The 23,047-nt window shown below is 36.9% G+C and overlaps 1 protein-coding gene across 4 annotated transcripts in view; it reads left to right on the plus strand.

Moving 5' to 3' along the window:
• The window catches only part of LOC127788596 (uncharacterized), a 51,631-nt gene extending 36,941 nt beyond the window's left edge, over positions 1 to 14,690 (plus strand). For all 4 annotated transcript variants that reach the window (XM_052317066.1, XM_052317065.1, XM_052317064.1 and 1 more), the window contains exons 5-6: positions 7,149 to 7,208; positions 14,283 to 14,690. In XM_052317066.1, the coding sequence (XP_052173026.1) occupies positions 7,149 to 7,208; positions 14,283 to 14,450 (228 nt within the window). In that variant the 3' untranslated portion in view covers positions 14,451 to 14,690. The remainder of the gene's footprint in view (positions 1 to 7,148; positions 7,209 to 14,282) is intronic.
• The last annotated feature ends 8,357 nt before the right edge of the window (positions 14,691 to 23,047 follow it).

Raw genomic sequence — 23,047 nt, forward strand, 5'->3', positions numbered from 1 at the left:
TGTCATGTACCTAGGGTTTAGCCTAGGAGTGGATTGACAATCAGATGGATTTGATGGAATAGAATCAAGAACAAAACATTGGAGATGAAAAATGAACAAAAATGGGGGAATTGTTGAAGACTTTTTGCCCTTGGAATTGGGTAGCTCTGATGTAATCCTTGGGATGAAGTGGTTAGCTGCCGTGGGAAAGATGAGCGTGGATTGGAAGGCCTTAACTATGAAGTTTTAGGTTGGGGGATTGGTCGTGACTTTGCAGGGAGACCCTAGCTTGAGCAAAACTTTGGTATCCTTGAAGGCTATGATGAAGGCCTTTAAGGAGAATGGAGAAGGAATGCTGCTAGAACTAGGAATGATGGCAGTAGAATTCAATGAATGTCAGGCAGAAGTTCCTTTGTTCCTAAAGGAGGTGTTGGCTGAGTTTGAAGGGGTGTTTACAACACCGAAAAGGCTGCCTCCTTCCAGGAAAAAAAACCATGCAATCAATCTACTCCCAGGCACTGTACCAGTTAGTGTACGGCCCTATTGTTACCCTTACCTTCAGAAAAATGAGATTGAGAAAATGGTAGGTGAAATGTTAGCCGTCGGGATTATACAATTGAGTTCCAGCCCTTTTTCTAGTCCGGTGTTGCTTGTCAAGAAGAAGGATGGGGGGTGGCGTTTTTGTGTGGACTATAGGGCTTTGAAGAAGGTGACAGTGGCCGACAAATTTCTAATTCCAGTAATAGAGGAGTTGTTGGATGAGCTACATGGGGCCACGGTTTTCTCCAAACTCGATCTTAAGTCTAGTTATCATCAGATTCGAGTCAAGGCTGAGGATGTTCTGAAGACTGCCTTCAGGATGCATGAAGGCCATTACAAGTTTCTTGTTATGTCGTTCGGGTTGTCGAACACGCCAACCACGTTTCAATCGTTGATGAATGACATTTTTAGGGAGCAATTAAGGCGTTTTGTGTTAATATTTTTTGATGATATACTAGTTTTTAGCAAGGATTTTAAGCAATATGCACAACATTTATGTTGTGTTTTGAGAGTGCTAGCAGATAACCAGTTATTTGTGAATAGGAATAAGTGCTTGTTCGGACAGCTAGAAATTGAATATTTTGGTCACATCATATCACAATAGGGGGTTTCAGCTGATTGTAGCAAGGTGAAAGCTATGTTAGATTGGTCCACTCCTGCAACGTTGAAGGAATTGAGAGGTTTTCTCTGGCTCACGGGGTATTATAGACGATTTGTTAAGGACTATGACAGGTAGGCATGATCTCTCACAGAGTGACTACAAAAGAACAATTTTTTCTGGGATGAGACAGTCGAGCAAACCCTCCAAAGGCTTAAGGTTGCAATGGTGTCGCTACCAATTTTAGCCTTGTTGGATTTTGGCAAGCTATTTGTAGTTGAAACGGATGTGTCGGGACACAGTATGGGGGTAGTATTAATGCAAGATCACAGACCTATTGTTTATTTCAGTCATGCTTTTAGTCAGTTAGGGAGGAGGAAATCGGCTTATGAACGAGAATTGATGGCCATCGTGTTTGCGATGCAAAAATGGAGACATTACTTGTTGGGAAGGAAGTTTGTGGTTCGAACTGATCAGAAGAGTCTCAAATTCCTGATGGAGCAACGGTTGGTGAGTCCAGAATATCAGAAGTGGATGGTGAAATTAATGGGATTTCAGTTTGAGATACAATACTGCCCCGGATTGGAATAAGGCAGCAGATGGCCTGTCCTGAATCAGCCACTCTGCAACCCTATTAGCCTTGACAGTTCCTAAGGTGCTCCAACTGGATCAATTGGCTCGTGAAGTAGAAAAAGATGAAAGGTTGCAAGGGGTTGTTAGGGACCTCCAATTTGATCCTTCCTCCTGACCTAATTTCCAATTGGTGGACAACCACCTTCTTTACAAGGGTCGGTTGTACCTACCAAGGGGATCTTCTCTCATTCCACTGCTACTACATGAGGGACACAATGGAAGTGTGGGAGGACACTCAGGATTTTTGAAAATTTACAAAATGATTGCAGCTAATGTCTATTGGCCAGGATGAAGCATGACAGCCACCGGTATGTGAGTAACTGTGATGTTTGCCAGCAAAACAAATATCTGGCCCTAAAGCTAGGAGGACTCTTGCAGCCCCTTCCTATCCCAAATCAAATTTGGAATGATATTGCTATGGACTTCATTAAGGGCTTACCAAGGTCGGGCAAAATGGACTCTATTTTGGTGGTGGTGGATAGACTTAGTAAGTATGGACATTTTATTAGACTTAAGCATCCATTTACAGTAGGAGAGGTGGCAGAGGTTTTTATCAAAGAAGTTGTGAGGCTTCATAGTCTACCACGATCTATTGTATCAGATAGGGATAAGATTTTCAGGAGCAGATTTTGGGAGAAATTGTTTTGCCTCCAAGCTCCACCGCAGCACAACTTACCACCTGCAAATAGATGGCCAAACAGAGGTACTTAATAGGACCCTGGAAACATACCTGCGTTGTTTTGCTTCCTCCAAACCTAAAGCTTGGTATATGTGGTTGCCTTGGGCTGAACTATGGTATAACACTTCATACCACACAACCTCGAGGATAACCCCATTCCAGGCAGTGTATGTGCGAGAACCACCAACAATATTGCGGGTTGAAAGGGGATCCACTCCAGTTTCGGTGGTTGAGCAACAGTTGATTAAAAGAGATCAAATTTTGGAGGAACTTAAGGCACAACTACTAAGAGCCCAAGCGGTAATGAAGAAGGGGGTAGATATGAAAAGAAGAGAGGTGAAGTACAAGGTAGGGGACGTAGTCTACTTGAAGCTAAGGCCTTATCGCAAAAAAACATTGGTTGCCTGTTCAAATGAGAAGTTGACTCCTAAATTTTATGATCCATTCGAAATTGAAAAGGAGGTAGGGCCTGTAGCCTACAAGTTAACGTTGTTGTCACATTGCAACATTCACCCCGTCTTCCCTGTGTCCCAACTACGTGAGTCCAAAGGGCCTCGAAAGCCACTGTGGAGATTCCCAATCAACTAAGTCCAGATTTAGAGATGTTGGTGGAGCCATAGGCGGTATTGGTAGTCCGACCAAGAATAGGAAGTAATTTACGTGGATTGGATGTTCTAATTCAATGGAAGGAGTTACCGTCGTTGGAAGCTACTTGGGAGTCCTATAACCTAATTCAACAGCAATTTCCCACTTTCCACCTTGAGGACAAGGTGAAAGTTGGGGAGGAGAATAATGATAGGCATCCAGTTTTGCGGACCTACCAAAGGCAGTCCAGGAGTCAAGGGCAGGATGGTAACACAGTTAGGTTTGTGTAACAGCCAGCATGTGCACCAAGGGTAGAATCGAAACTTGGCTAGTAACAAACCAGCATGTGCATAACCAGATGCGATTATGGAGGGAGAATAACAACCTATAAATAGGGAATAGAAGAGAGAGAAAGGTGTGAAGAAATTGAAGCAGTCTTTACAGGAGAGTTCTGGGCCTCTCAAATACCCATTCTTTTCCTTTGTTTACATTTTTCCTTGTAATCTAGAGTTAAAATACCAGCAATGATTTCCTTACTTAATCGGAATCCTATCAGTTTTCTTGAATCCCACCAAAATCCTCCAAAAGACTTATTTAGGGGACTTCATAACTGTTTTTTTAAAATCCATAAGCATTCTATGCAAATTCATCTGTTTATCTGTGAGCCTTTCTGGTGATGCCTTAATAAGTAGATAGGTTCCCATCATTGACCTAGTAGACATAAAACTAAATTAGTTTTAGGAGACTGATTTCTTTTCTTAACTTGGCTTAATTATGCTTTGTAATTTCCGCAACTTCGAACATCTTCTTTATTCTTCCAAATCGGTACTAAAATGCTCTTTTTCGTAATCTTTGTTCAATCATCCTTTCCTAAAATTTCATAATATGGCTCATTACTTTGATTGTTTTATAATTTTTACAACTTTGAACCTCTCTTTTATTCTTATAATTAACATGGGAGACACTTTTTTTCACTAATCAAGCATCCTATTCATTTAAGGATCATGTTAATAATTTTTCTTACCATAAAATCCCTTCTTTCGTGTATTTCATCCTTCTATTGGAATGTTATTCGGTTGAACTACCTTACCTTTTTTTATCTTCTTCATAGTTTATTTCATGTTTGTTTGGACAAATACATCTATTGAACATGCAATTCCTATCTTCTACAGTATTTCCAAAATATCCCATTGTAATATTTGTTTCTCTACGTTCATTGAATAATTTTGAAAAGTACTCCTTTCATCTTTTGGTGATTGTCCCTTCACTTTCTAGCACCTTTTGATTTTTGTTTGTTATACATTTTACTTAATAGAAGACTTTGAGGGAGACATTAAAGTTTGATATGAAGTGTATGGATCTCAATGAAGATATAACAAAAGATAGAAATACATGGAAGTCTAGAATTCATGTAGCCGACCCCACATAGTGGGATAAAGGCTGGATATGTTGTTGTATACATTTCACTTAATAGAGCAGAGGCTCAGAAAAGAAATAGATGTCTTAGAAAATCAGTTTGGTTTCATGCCTGGTAAGTCAACAATAGAAGCTATATACCTACTGAGTCGCCTAATGGAAAGGTATCGGGATTATCAGAAGGACCTGCATATGGTGTTTATAAATCTAGAAAAGGCTAATGATAGGGTTCCTAAAGAAATATTATGGAGGGTTTTAGAGAAGAAATGAGTCCGAATAGCCTATATACAAGCCCTTAAAGACATGTATCACGATGCAGGGACAAGGGTCAGAACATGTGGAGGGAATACTGAACTGTTTAAAATTACAATAGGACTGCATCTAGGTTTTGCACTAAGTCCATACTTATTTGCTTTATTAATGGATGAATTTACTAAACACATTCAGACAGAGGTGCCATGGTGTATGCTATTTGCAGATGACATAGTGTTGGTGGATGAAACAAAAGAGGAAGTGAACACTGAGCTTGAATTGTGGAGAAACAATTTAGAATCTAAGGGATTTAAATTAAGTAAAAGGAAAATAGAATATATGGAATATAAATTTAGTAAGAATGCAAGAGTGAGTGATGTTATAATAAAATTGGAAGACCAAATCATACAAAGAAAAGACCATTTTCGATATTTGGGATTAGTGATTAAAAAAGATGGAGAAATTCACGAGGATGTCACGTATAGAATTAAGGCAGGTTGGCTAAAATGGAGAAATGCATCAGAGGTGTTATGTGATGATAAAATCCCATTAAAATTGAAAGGAAAATTCTATAGAACAGCTATAAGACTAGTTTTGTTGTATGACTTAGAATATTGGGCAGTTAAATACCAGCATGAGTAAAAGACGAGCGTAGCGGAGATGAGGATGCTAAGATGGATGTGCAACCATATAAGAAAAGATAAAATTAGAAATGAGGTTATTCGTCATAAGGTAGGAGTAGTGCCAATCGAGAAGAAGATGAGAGAGACTAGAATAAGATGATTTGGTCATGTGAGAAGAAAACCAAGAGACGCTCTTGTGAGAAAAGTTGATAAAATGGAACAATTAGCCAAAAAAAGAGAGAGGTAAACCCAAGAAGACTTTGGGAGAGACATTAAAGTTTGATATTGTCATGACCCTGGGGGTTATTTTATAATCTTTACCTCTACTAAACTGTTGGGGGGAAGTTAGGAGGCGGGAGAGGCTGTTGTAACAGCCTCAAGAGACGGTTAGGAGGATTAGAAGAACCATTGTATAGCTAGAGGTCTTATTAATAAGGAGACCTACGGCACATGGGGGTTTTACTGATTGATTGATGAATAAATCATTCTCCCTGTCGACTTTTCTAATCTCTCTATTCTAATTCTCTTTTCCCTCTCTTTCTCGATCGGAACTACTGAATTTGCCAAGTCCTAATTCAAGGACTTGACAAATATGAAGTGTATGGGTCAGGCCTAAATGAAGATATGATAAAAAACAGAATTACATGGAAGTCTAGAATTTATGTAGTCGACCCCACATAATGGGATAAAGACTGGATATGTTGTTATTGTATATATTTCACTTAGCTTCTTCTTTCATTTCTTGGTCGTGTCAAGGATCATAAGCATGTTTCAAATGGTCAGGCACTCTCCAAGTAGTCTATTTGGGTAATTGATAAGAAATTTTTTATGTAATCAAATGTTCATCCTAGTTCATAAACATGGTATTAGCTAGGATGATATGCTTTGGTAAAATCCAAAAAAGCTTTTCTTTCATTATTTTTTTCCTTGTCATAAATCTTCATGCATACATTCTATACCCCGTCACTTCTCTAGTCGCATGGTCATCTAAATCATCTCTTGTAATGGTCTTTTCTCCTTCAAGAATTTCATGCAACAACCCTTTCAAATCATTTCAAATTTTGTCTTTACTCTTCTTTCAATCTAACTTGTGTGCATACGTATTGACAAAATTTCTGATCTTTTTGTCAAAGTTCAAATTCTTTTCTCCTAGAATAATTTTAATTGCAATAAATCTTATTTCCCAACCTTTTCACATCCACCACCTCATCTTTTCCATAATATTTCCTATTTCATTCTTCATTCTATGCTTTCTTTAGTACCAAAATTTATATCCTAACTCAGCCAATATTTTATCCTTCTCAGCAACCTTTCTTGTGTCTTAAGAGGCAAAATAATATTGATTTTATTCTGCTGATCTTATCATTACAATTTCTTTCTTCGCCTTTGTCAATGACAATGTGAAAACTCTTGTATAGTTAACACTACATTCAGGTACTAATGCAGCAGCACTGGCTCATCTTTGACTGTAATTGGGGCAATACAATGCATTGCTTAGAGATTATGCTCTAACGAAATAGTATCTTGCCTAAACTTTATGTTAAAAGATCCTATGATTTTTATGTTGACTCTTGGCCATTTGATGCAACCCTCTCTCTTTAATCCAGGTTTGCCACTGATTATGATGAGGAATATTTCAATGCTAGAAGTGTTAAAAGGATTACTCAATTTTCAAGAAAAGTTGACATTGTTGCATTAGGTTCATTTTTTTTTTTTTTGGTTATGTGAACCTGAAAATTGATATCGTATGTGGTTGAAAGCATCAATATTTGCATTCGGTCTGTGTACATGTGGATATTTAGGGTGCTGTAAACCTTACTCCTTTCTTTTGGCTTGGTTTCAGTTAGACATACTTGAGGTTCTTCTAAAAGCATGTGATGCTGTGGAAAGCCATATGAAAAAGGTAAGAACATGACAAGAACTTTGCGGCTTGTTATTGTTATGGAAAATGTTTTCTGGTTCTGGAACCCTATAAACTCAATGGACTACTTAAGATGGATTAGTTTTAAAATTATTATAAAAAAAATTTCAAGTGACCCCATTTATTAAATCTGACAAACAGATTATCTCAGGTTCCAAGAATAGTTATCATGCACAAATGAAAATTATATCAAATAATATCTTTTTCTAAGTAAGAATAGTTATCATGCGCAAATGAAAATTATATCAATATCTTTTTCAAAGTTTCCTCATTTTTGGCTCTGAAAACAATGAATACCACAAAAGGAAATTACATAAATTGTAACCAGATGTCCCATGCATCCTCACATTTTACATAATTAACTACAAAAGTTAGGAGATTCTTAATTCTCTAATTGATTTTACAACCCAATAACACATGAGAATTCTGTGATCAACCACTGTAAGGAATGCGACCATCCAATGGCCACCTTATTGATCTGCCTCAGTTTGAAAACTCATTCTCATCTTCAATATGTTATGGCCCAAGTTCACAACATACATGGCACCTTGTTCTTACTTCTGTTTACTTGTTACTTTTGTTGATTGAAACTGTTGTGTTTTGTAGTGTGTGAGTGTGGGTGTTGGTCCCACATTGGTTGTGTAAAGAGTTAGTAATGGGTATTTATACTCCACCCTCTCTCTTGGGTTTGGGCCCTAAGGGGCACCTAGATTTTGTGAGCGGGCGAACCCCTTGGCCCTCATGCGTGTCGCCGTCCATCTGGTTAGTCGGACAAGAAGGAAATAATAAATAAAAAAAACATTTTCTTTTATTTTATTTCCTCTCCTTCCAGTGGCTGTCTGGTTACCGAAGCAGTCTCTATTAATTTTTTGTTGCTGCTTCGTCTTCCCCAAGCGACGGGCATTGATGTCAGCGTTCAATGCTGGTTTGATTGCAAAGTCTGTTCGGTGCCCTTGACCTTGCTATAAAAGGCAGATCTTGTCTTGGTTTCAGGCACCACAACCTTAGTCATCGTCGTTCTCAAAGTCAGTCACAGAAAGCAAACTCCTTTTGCTGTTCTGCCAGATCCGGCCGGTCGTGGTTGCCGTCTGCCGGGCATTGATGTCTCCCCTCTGCCACTTGCTGTGTGGGGTTCCCGTCACTGGAATCCGGGTTTGGATCTCTATTATTCCTTGCTTGACTGCTGTTACTTTGGGATATATATTGCTGTGGGTTTCTTGTGTTGCTGTTTACTGTAGTTGGTGAACGCTATATATATCTTGTTGCTGTTGGTGCATTTGGGGATCTGGCATTTTCAATATAGCTGGTGTGTATACGTTATTGCTGCTGTAACAACAATCTGAAGACAAATAAATTAAAAGGAAAATAATCTGAAAATTTTTCCCTAAGTTGAATATGGCTGCCCCCAACACCAACATCACTGCGGCCACTGCATCGGCCTCTGTTTCTATTGCTATTCCAGCTGCTGCCGTTGGACTGGCTGTTATGAAAACAACACCACATGTTGAGAAGTCACAACAATTCAATGGGGAGGACATTAAAAGATGGCAGCAGAAGATGATCTTCTATCTGACCACTCTAAACTTGGCGCATATCCTGAAAGAAGCATGCCTTGTAACCCTGGAGGAGGATGCAACTACAGAGGAAGTTGTTGCCAAGGAAGCGTGGATGCATACGGACTTCCTATGCCGAAATTATATACTAAGTGCCTTGGCGGACTCACTTTACAATGTATACTGTATTGCCTACCCGACAACCAAGGAACTTTGGGATGCTCTAGATAAGAAATACAAACTGGAGGATGCTGGGACTAAGAAATTCCTTGTAGGGAAATTTCTTGACTACAAGATGGTTGATTCCAAATTGGTGGTCAACCAGTTGGAAGAATTGCAGGTCCTTTTTAATGACTTGCTGAGTGAGGGATTGGTTATAAATGAGCCATTCCAAGTTGCCGCTGTGATTGAGAAGTTACCACCTTCCTGGAAAGACTTCAAGAACTACCTCAAGCACAAGCGGAAAGAGTTGTCCATGGAGGATTTGGTAGTCAGACTCCGCATCGAAGAGGACAATCAGAAGGGAGATAAAGTCTCTCTTAGGCTGGAAGCAAGGGCCAATGTGGTTGAAGCTACAAAGCCTCAACCCAAGAAACAACAAAGCAAGAAGAAGAACGGGAACATGGGTCTCAAGAATAAAACCCCCACCAAGCGCATCCAAGGGAGCTGCTGGGTGTGCGGCAAGATGGGCCACGGGGCCATTGACTGTCGTCACAAGAAGGGACAGAGCTTTGGCAACAACGAACGCAAGAACAGTCAGGCCAACATGATGGAAGAGGATGTCGACCTGATTGCAGTTGTCACAGATGTTTGCATGGTGTCGAATGCCAAGGGCTGGTGGGTAGACTCTAGGGCCACAAAGTACATATGCGGTGATAGGTCTCTGTTTGCCACATATGAGAGGACTGACGGCTCCAAGAAGCTGTACGTGGGGAATGTTTCTACGTCTCCTGTGGTTGGAAAAGGCAAGGTCTAGCTGAAGTGGATCTCTAGAAAGATACTAACCCTTAACGATGTGTGCCACATGTCGAAAATCCAGAAGAACTTGGTGTCTGGAACCCTGCTAAATAAGAATGGGTTCAAACTTGTATTTGAGTCAGACAAGTTCACTCTACCTAAGGGAGGTATGTATGGGGGACGGGGATATTTGCTTGATGGCATGTTCAAACTTAATGTACTAGCCTAGGTTCCAAAAAATAATGAGAATAAGAACAAGGCTTCCGCTTATTCTGTTGAGTTGTGTGATGTATGGCACTCTCAGTTAGGGCACGTCAATTATCATTCTTTTCAAAGAATGGTAAATTTAGTACTATTGCCTAACTTTAGCATTGACAAAGGGCACAAATGTGAAGTCTGTGTCGAGTCAAAGTTCACGAGGAAGTCATTTCCATTTGTGGAAAGAAACAGTGAATTACTCGATTTAATTCACAGTGATCTATGTGACATGAAAGGTACTCCTACTAGAGGTGGGAAGAAGTACTTTGTCACATTCATAGATGATTGTAGTAAATACTGCTATGTGTATCTATTACACAGTAAAGATGAGACCTTAGATGTCTTCAAGATATATAAGGCAGAAGTTGAAAATCAACTTGGGAAGAAGGTAAAGGTGCTGAGATCAAATAGAGGTGGTTAGTATGAATCATCGTCTCTCTCTGAGTTCTGTGAGATTAATGGCATAATCCATCAAACCACGGCACCTTATACACCACAGCAAAACAGTGTAGCTGAAAGAAAAAATCGAACGTTTAAGGACATGGTTAATTGCATGCTCAACAGTTCAGGTTTACCTTATAACTTGTGAGGGGAGGCTTTGCTTACAACAAACTTAATGTTGAATAGAATACCACATAAGCAGACTTACAAGTCTCCTTATGAAGTGTGGAATGAGAAGTAACCCTCATACAAAATCCTAAAAGTGTGGGGGCGTTTGGCTAAGGTGCAAGTTTCTTTACCGAAGAGGATCAAATTTGGACCAAAGACAATAGATTGTGTCTTTATTGGCTATACACTGCATAGTGCTGCCTATAGGTTCCTGGTGATAAAATCAGAAATTCCTAATATTAACAATAACACCATAATTGGAATCTATAAAAGTTGAGTTCTTTGAGAACATGTTCCCTTTTAAGGAAGAGAGACACAATGATGACGGTTCTAAGAGGAAGTATGAGGCGAGCTCTTTTGAGGGTCAAGTTGGTCAGGAGACCAAGGTTGAACCTAGAAAAAGCAAAAGAGCTAAGAAAGCAACTTCTTTTGGACCAGATTTCCTAACCTATATGGTAGAAGATGAGCCTCAAACTTTTAATGAGGTTATGACATCTTCTGATGCTTCGTATTGGAAAGAAGCTGTCAATAGTGAGATGGAGTCCATTATGCAAAACCAAACGTGGGTATTGGTCAACTTACCTCCGGGAAGTAAGCCAATCGAGTGCAAGTGGATATTTAAGAAGAAACTAAAGGATGACGACATTGTTGATAAGTACAAGGCCCGTCTAGTGGCTAAAGGCTATCGTCAAAAGGAAGGGCAAGACTTTTTTAATACCTATTCTCCAGTAACGAGAATCACATCTATAAGGGTGTTGATTGTGATTGCGCGTTACATAATTTGGAAATCCACCAAATGGATGTAAAAATTGCATTTTTAAATGGAGATTTAGAGGAAGAAGTTTATATGGAATAGCCTGAAGGGTTTGTCATAAAGGGATATGAAAAGAAAGTGTGCAAGCTTATAAAGTCTCTTTATGGACTGAAACAAGCACCGAAGCAGTGGCATGAGAAGTTTGATCACACTATGCTTGCAAATGGATTCAAGGTAAATGAGTGTGATAAATGTGTTTATGTTAAAACCATAAGTCACGAGTGTGTCATTGTGTGCTTATATGTGGATGATATGTTGATAATGGGCACTGATAGAAGTGTCATAGAGTCCACAAAAAGGATGTTGAACTCCAACTTTGATATGAAAAACCTTGGTCTTGCTGATGTCATTCTTGGAATTTAGATAACAAAGAATGCCGAAGGGTGTGTACTTTATCAATCCCACTATATTGAGAAAGTGTTGCGAAGGTTTGGTTATTTCGAGAGTAAGCCCGCGGTTACTCCGTTTGATCCAAATTCTAAATTATAGAAAAATATTGGTGAAGGTGTATCTCCTCTGGAGTTGCTAGGGTTATCGGAAGTTTGATGTATATCATGAATTGTACGAGACTCGATATTGCCTACTCAGTGGATAGATTAGCAAAATACACGAGCAATCCTGGGCGTGACCATTGGGATGCCCTGGTCAGGGTACTCAGGTATCTAAAGCACACGTTTGAGTATGGATTGCATTACACAAGGTATCCACCTGTACTGGAAGGGTTTAGTGATGCTAATTGGATCACTAATAGCTTAGAGACTAAATCAACCAATAGGTATGTGTTTACCCTAGGTGGAGCTGTTGTGTCTTGGAAGTCTTCAAAACAGACGTGCATGGCGCGGTCTACTATGGAGTCAAAGTTTATTGCTTTGGATAAAGTAGGTGAAAAAGTTGAATGGTTTCGAAATTTCTTTGAAGACATACCATTGTGGCCGAAGCCTGTGAACGCCATTTGTATTTATTGTGACAACTTAGCTACTTCAATGCGAGCTAAAAATAACGTCTACAATGGGAAGTTGAGACATATCAGGCGCAGGTATAATTTAATAAGACAATTGCTTACCAATGGAATAATCTCCATTGACTATGTAAAGTCTAAGGAAAATTTGGCGAATCCTTTGACTAAAGGAGTGACGAAGAAGCAAGTCTCCTATACATCTAAGGGAATGGGGCTAAAGTCTATTAAATAAATTTTTCGGTGGTAACCTAACCCAGTTGACTGGAGATCCCAAGATCTGGATTAAATAGGAAAATTGGCTGGAATAGTTCATAGTCTTCACACTAAGGAACTTAAAGTTCCCTCTCCATTACCCGATAGCGAAGAAAAGTGTGTTCTGTCAATGACAAGGGTAATATTGATATCTTGTTTTAAGAGGAGTAGAGACAAGAGTACTATTAGTCAATTATTACCTATGTGAGCAGAAGTGGGTTGCTTCTTAGAGAACTATTTTAAGGGCTTGGGTTCTCTAGAGCTTTCATGAACTTAAGATATTGTCCAGGACTAAAATGGACACAGGACACAATCGTATAGAACTCGAAGGTATAAAACGAGTTGTGTGTGATATCTGTTGTCTTGATTTGCCACTAGGAGGGTAGTTCAAGAGCTGGGTTCACTACTTCTTCAGTAAGTTCGACAGACACTCACTAAGGGAGGTTCAAGTCCAAAAGACACATTGCCTGATGCATAACTTGTGCTCTCTATGGCGTTGTGTCGGTTTGTCTTGTCTGGCACACTTACACTTATGTGAGAGATTGTTGTGTTTTGTAGTGTGTAAGTGTAAGTGTGAGTGTGGGTGTTTGTCCCACATTGGTTGTGTAAAGAGTTGGTAGTGGGTATTTATACTCCACCCTCTCTCTTGGGTTTAGACCCTAAGGGGTACCCAGATTTTGTGAGCAGGCGAACCCATTGGCCCTCACGCGCGCCGTCGGTCAGACGGGCGGGTCGGGTCATATACATATATTTTTTATATACAGGAAATAATAAATAAAAAAACATTTTCTTTTATTTTATTTCCTCTCCTTCCAGTGGCTCTGGTTCCCAAAGTGGTCTCTATTAATTTTTTGTTGCTGCTTCGTCTTCCGCAAGTGACGGGCATTGATATCAGCATTCAATGCCGGTTTGATTGCAAAGTCGGTTCGGTGCCCTCGACCTTGCTATAAAAGGCAGATCGCATCTTGCTTTCATGCACCGCAACCTTCTGTCGTCGTCGTTCTCAAAGTCAGTCGCAGAAAGTAAACTCCTTTTGCTGTTCTGCCAGATCCGGCCGGTCGTGGTCGCCGTCTGCCGGAGTAGACCATTGTATCCTGCTTTGACAGTCGCTAGAGTCTGCCTGTGACCGGAGCAAGGCGTATTTGTCTTCAGGTTAGCGCTTCCAAGCGTGCCTCGGTCGTCGTCTCCCCTCTGCCACTTGCTGTGTGGGGTTCCCATCACTGGAATCCGGGTTTGGATCTCTATTATTCCTTGCTTGACTGCTGTTACTTTGGGATATATATTGCTGTGGGTTTCTTGTGTTGCTGTTTACTGTAGTTGGTGAACGCTATATATATCTTGTTGCTGTTGGTGCATTTGGGGATCTGGCATTTTCAATATAGCTGGTGTGTATACGTTATTGCTGCTGTAACAACAGAAACGGGGAAAGCCAGAAGAAATACCCAAGAACTCTATTGGATCCGTCTTTCAGCCTGCTTTGGGAATGTTTGGAAGCCCGTAACTAGAAGATAGTTGTTGATTGATCTGCTTTATTACACTGATAACTGGATTTCAATCTTCGTTAAGAAAGTTAATGAATGCGTTTGTGATGCTAATCATCATCTTTCTTCTTCTGTGATATTGTTTTGATTACTATTTCATCATGTTTTTGGCAGTGCAAGACCCTGGTTTTCAAATATGGACCTCTGATCCTGGCTAATGCAGAGCGGTTCCTCGAAAAAACCGACATATGTTCTGCAATCCACGCCTGTGATTCGTCATTTTCTGTTGTCATCAAGCGAGCCTCATCAATGCAGAAAACTCCCACGCTGTCTGCAATGTAACAACTCGATACAAATGCATAGACGACCATTGATTGGATTGGTGATACCCGTATACAAGAACAATCGAGTGTTTGAAACTGTATGTGTATATTGTTAGACAATTTACATCTCAAGGTCTGGCTCTGGCACTTGGCCGACTGTTAGAAGCTATCAAATTCGAAACTGGTTTGTCAATTGTTCTTCATTCGGAATATTATCGCATGTGCAATGATCAATGAGAGCTTATCTTCTTTCCTGTCATCCAAGTATACACAGATTTCTTTTATACGAATTTAAGAGCTTCTCTTCGCTTGTGCAATGATCAATGGTTTCATTTGGAATATTACCTCGTTATGGTAGCTGCATTGCCAGATTATCTTGTAAAGCTGAGATTTCACACACTGGGTACGACTTTATCTGTTGATGATAACAAAGCAAAAATTGTACTTACAGAAAATCTTAAGCAACGAGTATAATGAGTATCCGAGTTATTTATTCATATTAATTTTATGATTACGAGCCACTTTTTCTTTTCATGACAATTATGATTTAATAATATATTTGTGAAATTTAAAGTCCGTTCTCTTTGTTATTTTTAATTTTTTAAAATAATAAAAATATATTTATTTTCATATTTTTAGAACGTATTTTAAAAAATAAAAAAAATAAAATAATAAAAAATTATTTTAATTATTTTCATCAAATTTTTAAAACGCAAAAATATTACAGGAAAAAAAAATTGTTTTCAACAATTTCAAAATAAACATTCAAAATATAAAATTAAAAATAAATTCAAAATTTAAAATTAAAAACTCAAACACAAACACAACATTCCCTTATATTCTAAATTTTTGTTCTTTTAATTTGTATAATAATATTTTACTCAATAATATTTTCAATCTTTAGCTTCCTCAAATAGGCATTACTTTGTTATTGGCTCATTAATTGTTTAAGTTATCATGAGAATAAATGAACTCTAACCAATCATATTTTTAATGATGATCTCGTGCCATTTATTTATTAAGTTTTATTAATATTCTAACTCAAAATATCATTATTTGAACTAGAAAGTTGTTTTAACATTGGTCGGATAACACTTTTTGGGCCAAACAATGGCAGGCTCCTTTCCCTAGAGCTTTAGGTTGTTTTTATTACTTTTGAGATCTTTTCTATTTTGATTTCAAGTTGCCTATTCATAGAGAGCTGGAACTTGTAATCCCATTGATTTCGATTACCTTCAGATTATTGCCCTTAATCTTATATGCGTATTTTTTTAAATGCATTTTAATTCTATATTTTTCAAAAAAAAAAAATATTCCATAACTTTGCTAGAGTTTCAATTGAATTTTACAATTCCATGAAGAGGGGAAAATATCCGAGTGGATCATACTTTATGTTGGTTTATTTCTATTTGAGTTTTTAGAGTTGGACTATGGCAATTCAAGGTAACACTATATAAATTTATTTTGGTTAAAATAAAGTTACATATTGTCACTTTGTGTTGTTGTTGGATTACAATAATTGAAATTTATTTATGAGAAAGCTCAAAAAAAAAATTGGCATGCCCAAGTAAGACAAAAGAGCAAGGCTTGCTCAAGAGAAGTCTGCGAGAGAAGTGGGGGCTCAATTCGTTGTCCATAAGAGCTTGAGAATGCCCGAAAGAAAACAATTCTAGAGAAACTTGTGAGTGCCCGGAAGAAGGTAGCCTAGGAGAGGTTTGTCTGGGTGAAGTCTTTATTGTCAAAGGAGAGTTGCGAGGTACCTAGGAGAAATGTCTGCAAAGCAAAAAGTAATTAGAATGCACACGGGGATTTCTCTTAAGTCAGATTTAACCATGTTAAAGTAGAAATGTAGATGTTGCGTGGATGAAATGGTGCAAATGAAGTATGTAGTTAAGATCGTTCAGGAGAAGTAAGGGATTCTTTGAGAGAACAAGAGTTGTGCAGGTGCTGGAAAGTGAAAAGTTAGGGAAAAGTTCAGAATGCAAATGGTCAAGGGGTATTTATATATTTTGGTTGACTGGGACATGTAGCATGATGTACAGTGGATGGATGACTTTTCGGTTGTAAGACGCGCAGTTCTCCTAGTTGCACATGGTTGTCATAGGGTTAAGCTCGGAAGAACCGTGGTGAGAAACCCCTCGGGAGAAAGTCCCCCCAAAGAATGATGGTCTACTTTTGGCAGGCCACATTGTACAAGACAACATGCAGTATAGTTGTGCATGAGATCAGTCTCCTTGTGACTTCTTGGGAGAATGCTCGATTGGGTGTATTTTTCCACATATGACAGCTCTTCGGGAGAGTTTACTCTCCTATGAGAACTTTCCTCCTAAGGGTGGTAACAGTTCTCTAAGAGAACTTCCTTTCCCAAGAGAACTCTCCTCTACGGATTGGGACCTTCTTCGGGAGAACTACCCCCCCCCCCCCGGGGAAAAGTTACAATAATGGATCCCTATTTTTGCCTTTAATTGAAAGTCAAAGGGAAGAGTATAATGAATGCATGGGAGTTATCCTGGAGAAGTTGCTAGGACTTGCTTCGGTCTTATGCTCTAATTGCTTGGGATTGATGGTTCGGGAGAAGTTTTGAGGAGGATCACTACAACACCTAGGAGAAGGTTGTGAGGCATCAGGCTATCCGGAGAAACTGTGTTTTCAATTTGACAAAGCTATGAGGTGTTTGTGTGCCCAAGAGAGAAGTGGACTTTACCCCCACAGAGAGTTACGCATGTAGTGATTATAGTGTTGATTCACGTTCTAGGTGCAGGGTTTATAAATAGTAGGAGGTGCATCAATCTTCTTCTACTCCCATGTGTCCCAAAGCTTTTGTGACTCTACACCACTCGAAGAACTTCTCTAGCACAATAGTCCCAAAGAACTCTCGTGACTTATTTGTTGTTGAGCCAACTTATTTATATTAATTAAGTTTTGATGATTAACAAAAAAAATATTTTTTAATTATATTAGTTATAATACCCAATTATTTTTGATTAATTTATAAAATATTTTTTCATAGTATATGTATTACCAAAAATATTATTTTTTATTAAAATTATTTTTAAGTAATTATAAAATGTATACAAGTTATATAAAAATATTTTTTCAAAATCTGGACAGAAAGTCGACTCTTAACTGTTGCTACAATGATTTAATGTTTGCTACAATATGCTATGGTGTAAGTTGACTCTTTGATCTCCAAAAGTCAACGATTAGGTTTTTGATCGTTGCTTTCATTCGAATGAGAGTCGACTTTCCCACTTTGAGAAGTCAACTTTTTGCCTAACGATAAGCTTTTTGACCATTGGAATAATGCTAAAAAATGCCTATAAGTACCCCCCAAACTCATTTTTGGAGATCATTCATTACACATATTGCATATCCAAAGCATTCAAAAAATCCCAAATGCTCTCAAGTTAATTCAAGCAATTCGAGGCTCTCAAAATATTATTACACATCAACCGAAGAGCCACAAGGCAAGAGGAGCCTCTCACTTCTTCTAATGGGAGGTACAACACTCGGCCTTGACTCCTCGATAAATACTTAGAGATCTTGTGGCATAACTTCAGGTTCGGGGAACCTTTCGCCAAGTTCTATTTTCCTTTTCTTGCCATCTTCTTGAATAAACTATTTTTCAAGAAAAATGACATTCCTACTAACAACTGCTTGTTGCAGTTAAGAAATATAGAATTTATATCCTAAGGTATCCTTAGGAAAACTTACAAAACTACATTTTAAAGATCGTGTCTTAAGTTTTTTTGATTTAAGTTTTTCACAAAAGCCATACATCCCTAAACCTTAACATGTTTAAGACTAGGCTTCCTATTAAACCATATCTCATGTGGTGTTGTAGGAATTGGCTTTGAAAGAACTTTGTTTAGGATATATGTTGTAGTAAGAAATGTGTGACCCCACAGAAATATTGGTAAGTCAGAATAACTCAACATACTTCAGACCATATCTAATAGAGTTTGATTTCTCTTTTTTGAAACTTCGTTTAATTGAGGTGTTCTTGGTGAAGTACGTTGTGAAATAATACTTGAGATCCTAAGAAAATTTTCAAACTTTTTACTAAGATATCCACCTCTACGATCTGATTGTAGGGCCTTTATCTTTTTACTAGTTTAATTTTTTACTTCAACTTTAAAGTCTTTGAACATTTCAAAAGATTCAAATGTATGTCTCATGAGATAAACAAATCCATATCTAGGCATATCATCTATAAAAGTTATGAAGTATTGATAACCTCATTGGGGCATTACATTAATGGGCCCACATACATCAGAATGTATGAGCCCCAATAGTTCTGTAACCCTAATCCCTTGTCCAACAAATGGTGACTTGGTCATTTTGCCAAAGATACAAGATTCACACGTTGGATATGAGTTAGAACCTAATAGGCCTAAAAGCCCATCTTTCTCCAACTTAGTGATTCTATCATCCCCATATTTGACTCAATCTATGATGCCACATAATTTTGGGATGTGAGTTATATCATGGTTTCTTATTATTATTTGACACACATAGATGTTTACTATCATCAACAATCATATTCAAAATGTAAAGACCGTTGACAAAATTATCAATAGCAATCAATTTATTTCTACAATAAATTTCACAAATATTATTCTTAAAAAAAAATCATAATTTTCTTTCACCAAGACAGGAATAGAAATAACTTTCTTAAATACTCCAGGTACACATAAACAATCATTTAAAACAAAATTATGTCCATGCGATAAAATTAAAGAAACAATGCCAATAGTCGTGGCTGCAACTCTTATCTTGTTCGTCACTTTTAGCACCATCTCATCATTCTAGAGTCTTTTACTTTGCTCCAAATCTTGTATAAAAGCACAAACATGAGTTCTTGCTCCAGAATTTAGAATACATTAAGAAGAAGAATAAGCAATGGAAAAATACTCGTGAACTATCATCATACCTGGTGCTTCCTTCTTTAAGGAACTGAGATAATCTTTGCAGTTCCTCTTCCAGTGCTCATCCTTGCCACAATGGAAACACTTTCCTTTAGCAACAACTTTTCTCTTATTCTTGTCAATCATCTTGGTTGCTTAGGTGACCTTCTTCTTTCCTTTCCCCTTCCTAGTCTTACTAGACGAGGACACGACCATCACAATGCCTGTCTTCATGTTGCCCTAGGCTGTTACTAACATGTTCATAAGCTCCGCAGAAGAACACTTAATCTTGTTCATATAGAATTTTGAAATAAAACTCCCATACGAATCCAACAAAGACTAAATGATCAGATATATCTGAAGATACAGATTCAACTTAACATCCAAGTCCTTCAACTTCTTCATCCAGGAGATCATTTTGAGAACATGGTCCCCAATTGATCCTCTAGGAGACATCTTTACCCGAAATAACGTTTTAGATATCTCATATCTTGCACTACGACTTTGCTCAACATACAACTCTTATAAGTGAGTAATAATCACATACGCATTCGGCATCTTATTATACTGTCGCTGCAACTCATTGCTCATAGAAGCCAGGATCTAACTCCTAGCGACAAGATCATCATCTCACTACTTAGAGAGTGTGTCTTTCTCCTCCTGAGTGATGTGCTCAACGATCGACTCAGGGATAGGCACTTCCAAGACATATGTGATCTTTTCCAAGTTCATAATCAATTTTAAATTTAGAAACTAGTCATTAAAGTTTGGTTCAGTTAGCCAATTCCTGTAAGAATTCTAGCAAGTGAGTGTAGTTAAGCCATTTGATATATTTGTAGAAAATAAGTAGATTATTAGATACTAGGAGGCCACTCATAATCCACAATTAAAGTGATTATAATGCAATCCTAAGTCCAATAATCTTGGACAAATATGGATATGAATACAATGAAAATAATAAGGCAAATGAACAAATATAATGATACAATTTTTACCACACTTGGAGAGAATGTCTCATTTGTTTTGGGCTCCAAAGATTTTACTTTAAGATTGAGCCTTGGATTGCTTGAAATGGATGCTTGAGATCTTGAGTATGCTTTAGGATGATAGATCTTGATAGTGCATTAGCCTTATTTAGAAATCTTTTGAAGATATATATACTTGAGCTTCCAACGGATCTGTAACGGTTAGAAAAATCCAACCGTTGGAGTCTGACAGTCGACTGTGTGACACCCATAGTCGACTCTCATTGGCCTACAATCAACTCCCATTCGACTGGCCAAAACCTACTATTGGCTACCTTGACTCTGCATAACACACAGTCGACTGTCCTTTACTAAGAGTCGACTCTCAGTCTAGATTTTTAGAAAAATAAAGATTTGCTTGATAATAGAATACGTAGCATGAATATATTACAACATATTTATATTTCTTTAGTTTAAGTAAAAAAGTGAACATTTACTTTAATACATAAATGTAAATAAGAAAGTACCCCCCATTTGGATTTAATAAAAATATCTAAAAAATTAAAATCAATAACAACAAGAAAGTAGAATTTTGCTTAATTTATATTTTAACTTCTATTTACTTTAATACGTAAATGTAAATAAGAAAGTATCCCTCATTTGGATTCAATAAAAATATCTAAAAAATCAAAATCAATAACAACAATAAAGTAGAATTTTGATTTTAGTACAAATTCGGGATTTGACGATTTTACAACCTTCAAAATACATACCTTCTATTATTTGAAAAATTCAGTAAAATTTATTTTAACAATAATGAATATTAGCTATCAAAATATTGGGAGATAATTTTTTAAAATGAAAATATTTTCTTATATGTCCCTTATAGTGTGCTAATATTCCACTTAGAACAAATAACATTTCTTGGTTCATTTTGATACACAAAATACTATAATACTTAAATTATACTTTCCAACATAAGACATATCAAAATTTCATTAGGGGATTTAAATATACCAAAAATAATTTTACTAAAATTATATTTTATTAAATATCAAAATACACACTAGGTTGATTGGAGCAATTTGGCTCAACAAGATACATATGATCGTCCTTAATTATAACGACCATATAGTATTCGTCCTTGATTATAACGACCATATAGTATTTTTGATAACCTAATCTACCAATGCACAAAATATCCATGACATTTTAGGTCTAAGGACTAATTGTACATTCGTAGTTAATATTGAATTATTGACCTGTAAGATAAAATCCATGTGATTTAATGTTAACAGTTCCGTTTAGTAAACTTGTTCCTATAACGAGCACCCACTCATCTTCCTTCTATATCTTATATAGAATGGTACGAAACTCACTAACCTTATCTTTTAGTAACTCATACTGAATAAAAAGAAAGACGATATGCCGGTCTTTACGAGTTGCAACTATATGTCACACTTATAGCATAACGTACTGTGAATTAAACGTCACAGTTATTCTTAACATTTAAGAATGATATATCCACTTTTTATTACACTAAAAGACATTTGTATGTTTAATTCAAACCATATTGTAATTTAAATTAAATATAAAATTTGTCATTAAATTGAATTTAAAGAGTTATAAGATTAAACCTTTTTATCACTAGAATTGATCTTAAAGACTTAAATAGGAGTGATAGTCCAATAACTTTATTGCGAGTGATGAGAGAAAAAATAAAATAAAATAAAATAAAATTTAGAACCAAAATTAACCCTCCTTTTATTTTATCATAAAAATAATTTTTATATGAAATGATTTAGGATAGATTAAAAAAACTTAATTTTTAGATTTATTATAATTTTATAATTAATTTTTAATTTTGATAATTTATTCACTGAATTTATAAGGTTATTACAGTTATAGAATGCCATAATAACGGTTAACTTTTATCATTAAAGGAAGACTTAGTAGTTTTTTACGTGAAAAGTGAGCAAAGCTATCGATTTAGTGGTTGAAGGAAGTTGATTGAAAGTTAATGTCCAATCACCAATCATATTTCTTAAATGTTTCAAGTTGAACATTTTTTAAAAGAATTAAATCAAACACCATGCTGTTTGATTTGAAATTCAAACAAGACATGCCCCTTAGTGACACACACACTCAACCCATGTAGGGACCGTGCCATTCGCTTTTGATAGAGGGGGCTTTACCGAAGGCAAATGATTGAGTGGCAGATTAAGTTTTGTAAATTAAATCAACAATATTCAATAAATCAGTCAAAAATATTTTTATTCTTAACTTTAATAGTGCATGTGAGTTAATAAAAGGTGAAAAATGATGTCGTGATGTTAATTTTTTAAAACTAAATATGGTTAAATTAGTGTTCTTTAAATAAAAATAAAAATAAAATATAAAAGATGATAAAAATTCTTGAGTCCAACACTTTTGTTGGAAAAGATAAATCGTGAAATGTATTTTAAAAAAATTAGAATTCGAATTCTTAACTCCTTCAAATGATATCAACATATTATAATCCGTTATTTAACATCTAAATTATGCCCACAATAATCATAAAAACTCTTGTCAATTGAAAATGTTGGATTTAAACGTGTATGGTGTGAATTAGTAGATTTGAAGAAGCACATTGACATTGCTAATAAGGCAGTCCTCCTAAGGTAGGGTTAAAAGTCAAAATTGGTTCCCTCCCCTGCCTACTCTATTTTATCCCTACCTTTTGGCCTTTTGGACGGATAAAACGA

This window comes from Diospyros lotus, chromosome 13 (assembly GCF_014633365.1).
Source record: "Diospyros lotus cultivar Yz01 chromosome 13, ASM1463336v1, whole genome shotgun sequence".
NCBI lineage: Eukaryota > Viridiplantae > Streptophyta > Magnoliopsida > Ericales > Ebenaceae > Diospyros > Diospyros lotus.